The 14,545-nt window shown below is 49.4% G+C and overlaps 1 protein-coding gene across 9 annotated transcripts in view; it reads left to right on the top strand.

Moving 5' to 3' along the window:
- The window catches only part of LOC119965089 (polycomb protein SCMH1-like), a 331,788-nt gene that overhangs the window by 218,803 nt on the left and 98,440 nt on the right, over positions 1-14,545 (top strand). For all 9 annotated transcript variants that reach the window (XM_038795382.1, XM_038795417.1, XM_038795407.1 and 6 more), the window contains one exon: positions 1,887-2,130. In XM_038795382.1, the coding sequence (XP_038651310.1) occupies positions 1,887-2,130 (244 nt within the window). The remainder of the gene's footprint in view (positions 1-1,886; positions 2,131-14,545) is intronic.

Genomic DNA, 14,545 nt, shown 5'->3' on the forward strand with positions numbered 1-14,545 from the left:
CATGCAAACCTTCCTTCCCCGAATATGTCCCTCACCCGTTCCACTCCTTCCCTCTGCTACCGCCTACATGTCGCATCCATCCCTGCCAGGGAAAACCAGTAACCCCACAAATAAGAGCCAGCACCAAAATACTCCACACAAAATGCCGCCGTAGCTGAATTCCAGACCCTTAAAGATGATGCCACCACCGGACAAACCGTAATCCTTCTCCGGAAAGAATAGAAGGGTTTAGTGCATCCCTTAGGTTTACTCCCACATACGATGCCTCATAAACCCATATCTTAATTAACAGTGCTACACCTCAACCTTTACCCAGCTTCCTATTCTTCTTGTATAACATATAACCCTCAACATTCAGCACTCAATCCTTGTCCTCCTGCAGCCATGTCTCCATAATGGCAATCAGATCATACATATTTACTTCAGTGTGCTCTAGTAATTAATTTAATCAAATACCAAGCAAGCAATTGACCTCCACTTTGGGGATAACCGAGTAATCCATTTATATGTGATTAAGCAAAGTTTTGGCCTGTATTTAACACAGACTATCTGACAATAAAATGCTTTAGTAACAGTATAATAAATTATTTTGTGTAATCAAACATGCTTCTTTGGAAGTAGAGTTGCTTTGATGCTCAGCCTACTTTGTTAAAAGACAATTGCATGATGATTAACATCCCCTCCTCCTCCCTCATCCCCACTTAGTCACCAGTCTAAATATCTGACTATTAACATCTTCACCGCCCCCCTCCCCAACCCACTCCAAATTGGTCCAAGTTTGTCCAGTCAACAGGAGAACATACAGACACGAAGGGGCTCAGGTTTGACCCCCAGTCTGTATCCAGTTCAATGATGTTAGGCTGCCGATAAAGTTACCAAAATTGTCTATCAATTGTAGACTAGAAAAGGGAAAATCAGCTCGGGCTTCTGACCCTCGACATCACCCAAAAACCACCTGTGAACCATCAAATGTGGATGGGGTCAAGTTTGACTGATGCTTGCCAAATTCAAATAAGATAGTCAACATCTTTTCCCAAAGGTAGAGGAGTCTAGAACTAGAGGGCATAGTTTTAAGGTGAGAGGGGAGAGATACAAAAGGGACCAGAGGGGAAATTTCTTCACAAAGAGGGTGGTGAGCATCTGGAACGGGCTACCAGAGGCAGTGATAGAGGTGGGTACAATTTTGTCTTTTATAAAGCAGTTAGACAGTTACATGGGAAGGGTGGGTATAGAGGGATATGGGCTAAATGCGGGTAAGTGGGGCGAGCTTAGTGATAGACACTGGGTGGCAAGGACAAGCTGGGCCGAAGGGCCTGTTTCCATTCTGTAAACATCTACGACTCTATAACCTGTTGACGCCACCAAGACTGGCAAATAAATAAAGGCTACTCAGGCAAAGATTTAGAACTTGAGCAGTCTCTGTGAAACTGTTTCATTAAAGAATCAATGCCTCCAGGAATGGAGGGAAGAAAGAAATTGCTCGAGTGTGGGTAAGGAGTGGGGGGAGGGGGGATAAAATTGAGAGGAAAATAATTTGTGCGAAAAGTTCTGGTTGAATTCCCCATTCTTGATTTTTAAATTTGCTTGTGAGTTTTCAAACTCCTCCGTGCCTTTTCTCCCTCCTTTTTACATCAGTTTTATTTATCATTCAATCACTGCCCTCCACAACCACTTCAGAAAAATTGAATCACTCCCAATAGCTGCATGTTTCAGCTGGAGATTGTCTGATGTGGGATGTTGGTCGCACATTAAGTAAGTTTCAGTATGAAATGATCTTGCAGCTGTATTTCTTAGATCAGAGGATGTCTTCAAACAATATCCTTGTATCCATTGCCCCAGGCTCCTAATAGCTTGAAGGTCACTGATCAGTGCTTTGCATTAAACAGGAACCACCGTCACCTTCCCAGAACTGTTATAAAGTGGGGATGAAACTGGAGGCAGTTGACAGGAAAAATCCGCATTTTATTTGCCCGGCAACTATTGGAGAAGTGAGAGGGACAGAAGTGTTGGTGACGTTTGACGGCTGGAGAGGGGCTTTTGATTACTGGTGTCGATACGATTCTCGGGATATTTTCCCTGTGGGATGGTGTTCTCTGACTGGAGACAACCTGCAACCGCCAGGAACGAAGGGTAAGACTTATTTTATAAACTGAAGAAGAGCTTTGCTGCAGTGAATTTCCCAGGCCTGTAGAGTCCATTGTGCCATGAGACATTCGCCTTTACTGTATCCTTTTGGGTACTGGAAGAGCTGGGCACAGCGATCTGTAAAAAAGACTTTCACCAACCCGAGTCTATTGTTGTATTTCATCTGAACAGGGCAAGAAAGATTCACGCTGTGACAATAATAAAGATTGTTCAAAGAGCAGGATAGCTGAAACAGAAACAGAAAATGCGAGAAACATTCTATTTCCTGCACCAGCTCTGAAGAGAACAGACATAATGCTCTTCACTGAGATGGTCTTATTCTCCCTGCATATGCTGCCCGACTAATTGAGCGTCCCTGGCATTTTCCAATGTCATTGCTGCAATTTTGGCAATTCACCACTAAGTGTCACTATTTACCCATCGGTAAGAATGATTGATACAACTTCAATTTTGCCCTCCATTTTGACTACTTGAGTCCAACATTGGGAGTCAGAGCTCATGGGCTGTGGGAGCTCGTAGTTTCCCAATCTCGGGCTGAACAGTCTTGGAACAATAAGTATTCTGCGGCAAATGGATAATGCAAACTAAGCACAATGTTTGATCAAATGTCATAAATTTGAAAACGAGCTTGAGGAGGAGAGAAGAAATTCCATTGCAATGGATTCTACCTCATGCTATCGCTGTTACCCGACCGCACCTCTTCATCAGATAATTAATGCATTGATTTGTGATGGGATAGCAGAAAGGTTAATAATATTTGCAGCGGCCTGAGTTTTGATGACCTTGTTGCTGTGGCAATGTGTGGAAACTGATATTTTTGCAACAGTCTTTACTACAAAACACTTGCAAGGGGGAGGTTGTTTTGCATTTCATAGTGCTGGATCTAATTGTGAGTTTTAAGTGCAAAATGCGAAAATAAATTTTAACGATCACACTGAGAGACCTGCACACCACATGGAAGGAACATAAAATAGTTGTACCAGTTCTTCGTGTAATGTGAGTTTTAACTCCTTAATTGCCAATACAATTATGTGAGATGGTTACTATTTGATGTGAGGATCCTTTGTAGGGCAAACAAGGTACTGAGGCCCAAACCGGTATCTGGAAAGTTGTGGTGGGGATCTTCTTCTGCCAGGATATGTCACCTTTGTTCCAGGATCAGGTCAATCATGGACTCCAGATTCAGGCAGCATGGGCGGGATTCTCTCATCCTACGGCAGAGTGGCCACGCCGTCGTAAACACCGTTGCGTTTTACAACGGCATGAATGGACCGCTCCCAGGACTAATTCTGGCCCCTACAGGGGGCCAGCACGGCACTGAAGCGGTTCACGCCGATCCCGTCGTGAACTGGGCGCCGCGGGATTCGCGCAACGCGCCGGCCCCGACGCAACATGGCATAGGACTACAGGTGCCGGCACGTAGGAAATGAGTCCGCCAGCCAGAGAGGCCGGCCTGCCGATCAGTGGGCCCCGATTGTGGGCCAGGCCGTTTCAGAGGCCCCCCCCCCCCCCCCCCCGCCCAGGGTCGGAGCCCTCCCCCCCCCCCCCCCCCCCCCCCCCCCCCCCACCCCCCTTACAGGCCGAGACTCTTCCACGCTGAGTTCCTGCCGGCTGAGAGCAGGTGTGGACGGCGCCGGCAGGACTCGCCGTTTCCACGTCAGCTGCTCAGCCCATGCAGGCCCGAGAATCGGCGGCTCGGCCGCGTAGAGCAGGAGGCGACCGGCGCCACGCCAACTACGCTGGCGCCAATGGCATCGATTCTTCTCCCTTCTCCCCATAACCCACGATAACGTTTTAAAAGTAAATTTAGAGTATCCATTTCTTTTTTCTTCAATTAAGAGGCAATTTAGCGAGGCCAATTCACCTACCCTGCACAACTTTGGATTACGTGGGGGTGAGACCCACGCAGACATGGGGAGAACGTGCAAACTCCCCCCGGCAGTGACCCGGGGCTGTATTCGAACCCGGGACCTTGGCACTGTGAGGCAGCAGTGCTAACCAGTACCACCGTGCTGCCCGATATATAGAATAACTGTAATGATGTGAAATGTAACCAGTTCATTGTAATTTAATTGCAAGATTATTACTCTTCTGCTAAAGGAGGAGTGAGGGAGGTGGGGGGAGGCGGGGGAAAGTTGCGTTTCTGTACTGCAATATGAAGGGTGAATAGCCAATTTGAAAAAATCCATCATCAAATGTGTCAGGGCACTTGTGACCAGAGATTGGGATGGTCCTGGAAGAAGCCTGGTGCAGGTCAACCCTGGGAGGCGGCGCGAATACAGCCCAGACGCCGTATTGTCCGGCGCCGTTTTTCGGGGGGGGGGGGGGGGGGGGTGGCGAGATTCACGTCACGCCGGTCGGGAGCCGTTGGCAGCGGCCCCCTGGCATTTCTCCAGACCCCGAAGTGGACAGTCCTCGGGGTGGTGCAGGGAGGATCTGACCCGGGGGGGGTGGGGGGGGCGCCCCGCACGGTGGCCTGGCCCGCGATAGGGGCCACCGATCTGTGGGCAGGCCTGTTCCGTGCGGCACTTCTTCCTTCCATGCCGGCCCCTGTAGGGCTCCGCCATAGCTGGCGCGGAGAAGAGAACCCCCCCGTGCACATGCGCCAAAATACGCCAGCCGGTCTGCGCATGCAAATAACCATGCCAGCTGTTCCGCGCATGGTTATGCCGGCCCTTTGGCGCCGGCTGGAGCGGCACCAACCCCTCCGTCGTCCACCGAGCCATTGAAAGTGCGGAGAATTCCGCACTTTTGGAGGCTGTTGATGCCGGAGTGGTTGACACCGGTTCTCCCGCCAGCGTGGAGACTTAGTCCCCAGAAGGGACAATCCCGGCCTTTGTTTCTAGCAGTTAAACACATCTTGGGATGGTTGGTGACGATGCTTCATGGGCTCACATTTGGGAAAAAGTCTGGTTTTGTTATACCTTATAATTAGCATCGGGTGACTGGTGCACTTAAAGAATCGTGTTTGACTCCTAAATATGTGAACTGTTCTGTCTGCATGTTCAGATAAATGTAATAGATCCCTGGGCATTATTGGAAGAAGAGCAGAGTTTTTTTTTAATGTAGAGGCCAACATTTGTTCCTCAGCCAACATAAGCAAATCATATTCAGGCCAGTCATTCATCTTATTGCCAGATGGTGTTCATGCAATACTTAATAATGCACCAAACTGGCCAATGGTAGAGGCAGGTGGGATACCAAAGCTTTGTGCAATTCCTGCTTGTATTTCCATTTATGTAAAATAACTAATTTGGAATGTGCCAAATGTGCGTCCATAAACAGTATCTGTACCTACCTCAATTCAAACGTACTTAGAGGGCATGTTGCAGCTTCCTGTGAGAATACGATAAGCTTGATCACTACTCCTTTTGGAACTCAGCCGACAGGACTAACAAAGGTAATATTGTTTCTTTCCTTTCCTGAAAGTTCAACAAATCAACTTTTCAAACTTTAGATGCAATCTGTGGACAGAAAGGAGTTCAAACAGGTATCTTCTTAGCAGGGTAGCTCAGACTTGATGCATGTAAATAGCAAAATTACACAGTTTAAAAACTCTTACTCGTACAATTTTTTCCCATCTGAGGTCGAATTTCTTGTTATCAGAATATGCAGCAGGATCAATATATGACCCTTATCGGTTGCACTGATGATTGGCCACTTGCTCAGAAAAATGTGGGCAGGATTTACCAACCCCCCCGCTGGGTGTTTTTCTGTGAGGGAGGAGGCGCACCCAGTGGGATCTACTGGTCAAAAGAATTTCCAGTTGACAGCACCCTTCGCCCCCAGGAAACCCGTGCGCCAGTGTAAACAGCCATAAATCCCGAACAGTATTTTTTTCAGGGTCACTGATTAACTTTGCATTAAATTTAAGAAATCTCCATGCTTCCTGCTTTCAGATAAAGTCCATTGAGGCAATTTATTAAATTTACTAAAAGGCAACTTTCAATTCATGCTGTAAACCCTGATCCGGCTCCTACTTCTCCAATTTCCCAAGGCACTTCATAGGAGTGCTATAGAACAGGATTTGACATGGAGTCATATTTACGGAACTACTGGGGCAGATGACAGGTTTTAAGGAACACCTTAAAACGGGAAAGCAAGGTGGAAAGGTTTGGGGAGGGGATTCCAGAGCTGAACACTGTGGCACTGAGAGAACGGTAACCAGTGCTGCAGCCATTTTGAAATTTAGGACAATCCTATCTCAGAGCATTGTACAGCTGGAGACAGTCACAGAGATGGGGAGGGTGAGGCCATGGAGGGATTTGAAAACGAGGATGAAAATTTTGCAGTCTGGTTACAGAACACGAGGCGTGTTGAGTCTAGAACAGCTCTCTGCAGGAGCAGTTTAGCAGCAAGTTTCAATCAGCCTCCCTCTCCCCGTGGCTGTGCACATTTAGTTTCTGATCCGACGATTATCCAATTCCCTTTTTTTTTCAGCCTCGAGTGGCCCTGCCTCAACCACGCTCTCAGGCTGTGCATTCCAGATCCTAACCGCTCGCCGCGCGGAAAATCTTTTTTCCCCCCATGTCGTCTCTGGTTCAATCACCGTAACTTTGTGTCCTTTGCTTTTCAATTCTTTAGCCCACCTACACTGTTGAGACCTGTCATGAGTTTGAATACCTCTGGCAAATTCCCTCTCAATCTTCTCTTCAATAACAAAAACAACCCAATTTTTCCAATCTATCCACCTGTCTGTAGTCCTCGGGACCACTCTCCTGAATCTTTATTGCACCCTCTCTAAAGTCTTATCTTTTTAAATTGTGGGGCGTGATTCTCCGCACCCGGGAGAAATCGTGAGGCTGGCGTCAAAAACTAAGTCCGCTAGCCAGAGTTTGCGACGGCTGACGCGTCAGATGACGTCAGCCGCGCATGCGCGGATTGGACGACTCCAACCCGCGTATGCGCGGATGACGTCATCACGCATTTGCGTGAAACCCGCGCATGCGCGGGCCGGTATGCCCCTCAGCCGCCCCGCGAATGGATACAGCGGGGCGGCGGAAGGATAAAGAGTGCGCGGGATAAGTGCCCACTGCCCGCAATCAGTGCCCACCGATCGCGGGCCCATGGCACCCTTGGCACGGCCGTGGTACTGCCGTGCCAATCGGTGCCATGGTTCCCCAGATCGGGACTTTACGGCCGTTTTTACGAACGGTCAGACCAGGTGTGTTCGACGTTCCTAAAAACGGTCGTAAAGGCCTTGGAATTCGGCCCATCGGCCAGCTGAGAATCGCTGCTCGCCGTAAAAAAACAGCGGGCAGCGATTCGTGTCGGGAGGCGGGCGTGGGGGGGGAGAATAGCGGGAGGGCATCAGACCAGCGTGGCCGTAAAAATTTACGCCGCCCGCTATTCTCCGCACCGTCGTGAGTGTGGAGAATTGCGCCCGTGGTGTCCAGAATTTGACACCTTACTCCAGTTGAGGTCAAACCAATGCTTAATGAAGGTTCATCACAGCTCCCTTGCTTTTGGATTCAATGCCTCTATTTATAAAGCTCAGCAACCCTAGTGCCTTTTTTAACCACTTTCTCAACCTGTCCTGCCACTTTCAAGGTGCGGATATACCCCCAGGCCTCTCTGTTCCTGCCCCTCTTTTTAAAATTGCGGCCCATATTATTGTCTTCTTCATACTTCCAACCACTTTGTACTTCGTTTCATTGAATTTTAGTAACTGTGTGTCCATCCACTTCTCCGATCTATCAATGTCAAACATTTGAGGCCTTTAGAAGCTCTGAACAGACTGTGAGACCAGTGGCAAAACTATATTTCACTACATTCAGCCAACGGAATAATATTGTTTCAAATAAATAATTTAAACGTCCTGGTGACTCCCAGAAGTGATGTATATAGCTGTAGTCAGGAAATGATTTTCAGCTGCTCTGAGGGTAGAGATGGTTAAAATCTGGAGGAGTCACAGCTGCCAACAGATTGCATGGCAGGAATGACAACACTGACAATCAAAATCCTTTCATCTCCCTTTCACAGCCTCCAGTTTCTGCTGCTCTCACCGTGGTGTATTCAGGAGTGTGCCTGTGTAGGCAGATGCTTGGTGCTCCATCAATCACTGCCCACAATAATCGATTCTCAATGATGTTTGTGGCTTCAAACAAGTAGTGAGATCACAGTTTAAGAGCTGCAACAACAAAAAGAAAGTCCGCTTGTTCAAATGCCATGTCCATTGTGCACTGCACATTAGTGGCTTTGACCCGTGCAGATCCAACATGGTTTGGGCTAGCATTTGAGGGCTTACAAGATATCAGGTTTTGGGGCCATGTCTTCAGCTGCCAAGTTCACAAGGTCCAGAATGCCCTCCCAAAACATTTTGCCCCTTTCTCCTTCTTTATCATAATTTAAAACACTCCTCATAACCCACACCTTGATCAAGCTTCCGTATCTGAAGAGGTGTGTATTGGATTCAAAATGTTAATATTTTGTCCCTTTCCACAGAAGCTGCCAGACCTACTGAGGATTTTCAGTATTTTCTGTATTTATTTTTGAATTCCAGAATCCGCCTTACTTTTCTTTTATTCTCTTGATCAAGCTCTTGGTCACTTGTTATAATATTTGTCACTTGTGTGTTGTGTGTGTGTGTTTTACGGGATGGGGTGCGTGTGTGTGTGTTTCACGGGATGCGGTGTGCATGTGTGTGTGTTTCACAGGATGGGGTGCGCATGTGTGTGTGTTGCACAGGATGGGGTGTGTGTATCTGTGTGTGTTTCACGGGATGGGGTGCATGTGTGTGTGTGTGTGTGTGTTTCACGGGATGGGATGTGTGTGTGTGTGTGTGTTTCACAGGATGGGATGTGTGTGTGTGTGTTTCGCGGGATGGGGTGTGTGTGTTTCGCGTGATGGGGTGTGTATCTGTGTGTGTTTCACAGGATGGGGTGCGTGTGTGTGTGTGTTTCACGGGATGGGATGTGTGTGTGTGTTTCACAGGATGGGATGTGTGTGTGTGTGTGTTTCGCGGAATGGGGTGCGTGTGTGTGTTTCGCGGGATGAGGTACTTGTGTGTGTATTTTGCAGGATGGGATGTGAGTGTGTGTGTTTCGCGGGATGGGGTGTGTGTGTGTCTGTGTTTTGCGGGATGGGGTGCGTGTGTGTGTGTTTCGCGGGATGGGGTGTGTGTGTATGTGTGTGTGTTTTGCAGGATGGGGTGCGTCTGTGTGTTTCGCAGGATCGTGTGTGTGTGTTTCGCGGGATGGGGTGCGTCTGTGTGTGTGTGTGTTTTGCGGGATGGGGTGCGTGTGTGTGTGTTTCGCGGGATGGGGAGCATCTGTGTGTGTTTTGCGGGATGGGGTGCGTGTGTGTGTGTGTTTCGCGGGATGGGGTGTGTGTGTATGTGTGTGTGTGTTTTGCAGGACGGGGTGCATCTGTGTGTTTCGCGGGATCGTGTGTGTGTGTGTTTCGCGGGATAGGGTGCGTGTGTGTGTGTTTCGCGGGATGGGGAGCGTCTGTGTGTGTTTCGCGGGATGGGGTGCGTGTGTGTGTGTGTGTTTCGCAGGATGGGGTGTGTGTGCGTGTGTGTGTGTGTTTCACGGGATGGGGTGCGTGTTTGTGTGTGTTTCGCGGGATGGGGTGCGTGTGTGTGTTTCGCGGGATGGGGTGCGTCTGTATGCGTGTGTGTGTTTCGCGGGATGGGATGCGTGTGCGTGTTTCGCGGGATGGGTGCGTGTGTGTGTTTCGCGGGATGGGGAGCGTCTGTGTGTGTTTCGCGGGATGGGGAGTGTGTGTTTCGCAGGATGGCGAGCGTTTGTGTGTGTGTTACGCGGGATGGGGAGCGTGTGTGTGTTCCGCGGGATGGGGAGCGTGCGTGTGTGTTTCACGGGATGGGGAGCGTGCGTGTGTGTTTCACGGGATGGGGAGCGTGTGTGTATTTTGCGGGATGTGGAGCGGTGCATGTGTTTCGCAGGGTGGAGTGCGTGTGTATGTGTGTGGGTGTGTGTGTTTCGCGGGATCGGGAGCATGTGTGTGTGTTTGTGTTTCGCAGGATGGAGTGTATGTGTGTTTCGCGGGATGGCGTGTGTGTGTATGTGTGTGTGTTTTGCAGGATGGGGTGCATCTGTGTGTTTTGCGGGATGGCGTGTGTGTTTCGCGGGATGGGGTGCGTGTGTGTGTGTGTGTGTTTCACGGGATGGGGTATGCGTGTGTGTGTGTGTTTTGCGGGATGGGGTGTGTGTGTTTCGCGGGATGGGGTGCGTGTCTGTGTATGTTCCGCGGGATGAGGTGCATGTGTGTGTGTGTGTTTCACGGGATGGGGCGTGTGTGTATGTTTCGCGGGATGGATGCATATGTGTGTGTGTGTTTCATGGGGGAGGGGTGTGTGTGTTTCACGGGGAAGGGGTGCGTGTGTGTGTGTTTCGCCGGATGGGGTGCGTGTGTGTGTGTTTCGCGGGATGGCGTGTGTGTGTGTTTCACGGGATGGGGCGTGTGTGTGTTTCGTGGGATGGGGCGTGTGTGTGTGTTTCGCGGGATGGGGTGCATGTGTGTGTGTGTTTCACAGGAAGGGGTGTGTGTTTCACGGGAGAGGGGTGTGCGTGTGTGTGTGTGTGTGTAACTTACACAAGTGACTGAATAACCTGCTGAGGCTTATGGTGTGGATTTGATGAATGAATATTTGGGCAAAATAAAAATGGTTCCTGCCAACACCTGTGGAACTGTCAGCATTGTAAGGAGAGGTGAAAATGGTTGGACCACCATTTTCCTTGTAAACCATATCCAAACTTGCTGAAATAGGAGAGACATACCATTCAGCTCCATTGCACAAGATGTAAAACATTAACATTTTGAATAAAAAAACAATTTCAGACATCCTCCAGCATCTAGTTCCTGAAATAATTCATCATCTTCACTTATCCTGCACTTCCAAATGCGCTCGTACATATATATTTATTTAAGCAGAGAGGCGAACCACAGTTCTCAGGATAAAAGATAATTCCCACCAGATGTTTTTCTTTTAACTACTAATGGCCATTGAGGATTTCACGGTGATCACTGCCATTTGGAATATAGCGGGCATGATTTCACGGCTGCATTGCCCCCGTGCACTGTTTAAAGCACGAGACCATCGAAATCGGGATCCGGACTGGGCATAGACCGGTTCGCGATCTAACTGACCCGTTGTTGTCAGGTTCCGGATTCTGCCCAGATGTATAGAGACACCAATTAAGAGCAATCTGCATCTCATTAGCGAGATGGAAGTGCAATCTAACGGCCTGTTTGGAACTAAATAGCTTCCCATCGAGAGATCACGCAGGTGCCATTTAGCACTGGGCCACACAAACGTGAGCCAGGAGTAATGGTCCAAGGCCAATGGAGATCGCTGGGTAGTCAGGGACAGGCAGAGTGGCACCCTAGCTTCACCCACTGGCATCCAGGCACGTTGGTATTGCTACCGTGGCACTGCCATGGTACCTGGGTGGCACTGCCAAGCTGGCATGAGCACTGCCAGGGTGCAGTGCCAGGTTGCCATTATGGCACTGCCTGGGGCCAGGGCCAGAGGGTGGCAAAGCCCATGAAAGGGAGGATAACCGATGGTATGAGGTTGGGGGGGGGGGGCTGAAGGGAAGGTGTGAAGGGTTCTTTGGGGGGGGGGGGGGAGGGGGTCAGGGGTGAAGGGTGCGGTCCCTGAAAGGCAGGGGGTACAAAACTGGGGGTGGGGAGGCCTGAAGAGGACCTTTTCAGTGACCCGTTAGCTGGGTGTCCTCACCAGCGACCCATAGTGGAGTGTCCTCACTTGGGGGATGTGAGATCATGCCCATGTGTGCAGTGGTTGAGATTACCTATGGGTGAGGGTGGGGAGATCCTCAAGCTCACTTAGAGATCGGAGCACCCTTTCAAAATGGTGGCCCAGTCTCCCATCCGAGAGTTTAGCTCCTCACTGCAGAAAACATTCTGAAGTGTGGGGTGGACTGGGGAGAAACTTCCCAAGGCCCAAAAAGTTGACCGAGGGATGGATTCTCCAGCCGCACCCGCCCTGCGACCAGAAATTCCTGCCCGAAGTCTACGGACCTTTACATAGTCCGGGTCCCACCCTGGCCATCTTGCAGTGGGTGGAAGAATCTTACCCTAAGTGTGGGTAAATGCTGGTGGGGATCTCACCAAAAAAGCTGGCGGGAAACCCGCCCGAAATGCCACTGAAAAACATTTCCTTAAATCGCGCAAATAGTATTTTCTGTCCATCGTTCTGAGCAGTTGCATTTTTATAGCACTCTTAACAACCCAATTTCACACCAAGCCACGTAAGGAGACATAATAATAATCTTTATTAATTTCACAAGTGGGGTTACATTAACACTGCAATGAAGTTACCGTGAAAGCCCCTAGTCGCCACATACCGGCACCTGTTCGGGTACACTGAGGGAGAATTCAAAATGTCCAGTTCACCTAACAACACGTCTTTCGGGACTTTTGGGAGGAAACTGGAGCACCCGGAGGAAACCCACACAGACACGGGGAGAACGTGCAGACTCCGCACAGACAGTGACCCAAGCCGGAAATCGAACCTGGGACCCTGGAGCTGTGAAGCAATGGTGCAGTAACTGTGCTACCGTGCCACCCCACTGTGCTACCATGCTGGGCAAATGATCAAAAGCTTGCTCAAAGAGGCAGGTTTTAAAGAGTGTCTACAATTAAAAACAGAGAGGTTTAGGTAGGACAGTTTAGCGTTTAAGACCTTGATGAATCACAGCTTGACTTCGCGTCGTTGATCACCTGAAGGCAGATACTGTTAGGGTGGAGATCAACCTCTCCACCCTTTGCCATGCCGTGGCAGGGGGTGCCTGCTAAAATTCTTGATGCTTGAAAAGGTCAAATTTGAACCGAGGGGAAGGATGGAGGGGTTCTACAATTCATGGGCATTATTCATTATGCACTTACGTGAATTGGATCACATCGAGCATTAAGGGTGGGGTGGGGGGGGAGAGTTGGCGTGAGGGGGACTGTATGTGTTAATGGTGACTATAGGTGATTCCTGATTCCTTTTTGTCATTTGTTTATGTTAACATGCAGGCTAATGTTTGGGGTTTGATGGGAGGATGATAGGATTGTTGTTTTTGATATGGGGATTGACATTGCATCCGTTACTGATTATTGTTCATTGTTGGATGTAAATCTTGGAGAAAATGTGAAAAAGTAGGAAAAGAAATTATCAGGCATGATTGCCCCTTCATGAAACCATGCTGATTCTGTTTGATTATATTTTGCATTTTTAAATGATCTGCTATTACATCCTTTATAGTGGACTCTAACATTTTCCCAATGACAGGTGTTAAACTAACCGGCCTATAGTGAGTTGTTTATTGTCTCCTTTCCTTTTTGAATAAGGGTACAACATTGGCAGTTTTCCAGTCCTTGTGGAATTTTCCAGAATTGAAGTATTATTGGAAGATTACTACCAGTTCATTCTCTGTCTGTGCAGCTACTTCCTTTAATATCCTGGGATGCAGCCCATCAGGTCCAGGGAACTTATCGTCTTTTCACCCCATTAGCTTTCCTCGTACTTTTTCTTTTTCCTTAGCGATAGTTATTGTATTTGTTTCCTTTCCCTCTTTTGCCCCTTGATTATTTAGTATTTTTGGAATGTTATTGCTGTCTTCTACCGTGAAAACTGATGCTAAGTATTGATTTAACTTTGCTTTTTCCTGGTTCCGCATTATTATTTCCCAGTCCCAGGCCCCTTAGAGGATTTGTTCACTTTAACCTATCTCTTCCTATTGAAGAAGCTCTTGCTGTCCAAATTTATATTACTTGCTAGTTTACCCTCATTGTTTATCTTCTCCCTCTTCATTTGGTCATCTTATGTTGGTTTCTAAGGGCGTGATTCTCCACTCCCCATGCTGGGTGGGAGAATCGCGGGAGGGCCGCTCTGGCACCCTAAGCGATTCTCTCCCCCCCCCCCCCCCCCCCCGCAAATGGCATGTCGCGTTTTGCGACACGCCACTCGGAGAATTGCCGTTCGCCGTTTTTCCCGAGCGGCCTGATGACCCCGACGGGTTCACGCTGGCGGCAACCACACCTGGTCACTGCCGGCGTGAACATCGCGCGACAGGTAAGTGTGGGACCTGTGGGGGGTGGAGAGAGGATCGGGCACCACGGGCGTGCTCGTGAGGTGATTGGCCCGCGATCGGTGCCCACCGATCGTCGGGCTGGCATCTCTAAGAGACGCACTCTTTCCCCTCCACCGCCCCGCAAGATCAAGCTGCCACGACTTGCGGGGCAGCGGAGGGGAAGACGGCAACCGCGCATGCGCGGGTTGGAGCCGGCCAACCTGCGCATGCACGACTGACGTCACTTAGGCGCTGCCGGCCGCGTCATTCTAGGCGTGCCGCTTTGACGCAAGCGTTAAGGCCCAGCGCCCGAGATTCGCGCACCGCCGCTCCTAGCACCCCAGGGGAGGGGGGGGGGG

The sequence above is a fragment of the Scyliorhinus canicula genome, chromosome 1, assembly GCF_902713615.1.
Source record: "Scyliorhinus canicula chromosome 1, sScyCan1.1, whole genome shotgun sequence".
Classification (NCBI taxonomy): Eukaryota; Metazoa; Chordata; class Chondrichthyes; order Carcharhiniformes; family Scyliorhinidae; genus Scyliorhinus; species Scyliorhinus canicula.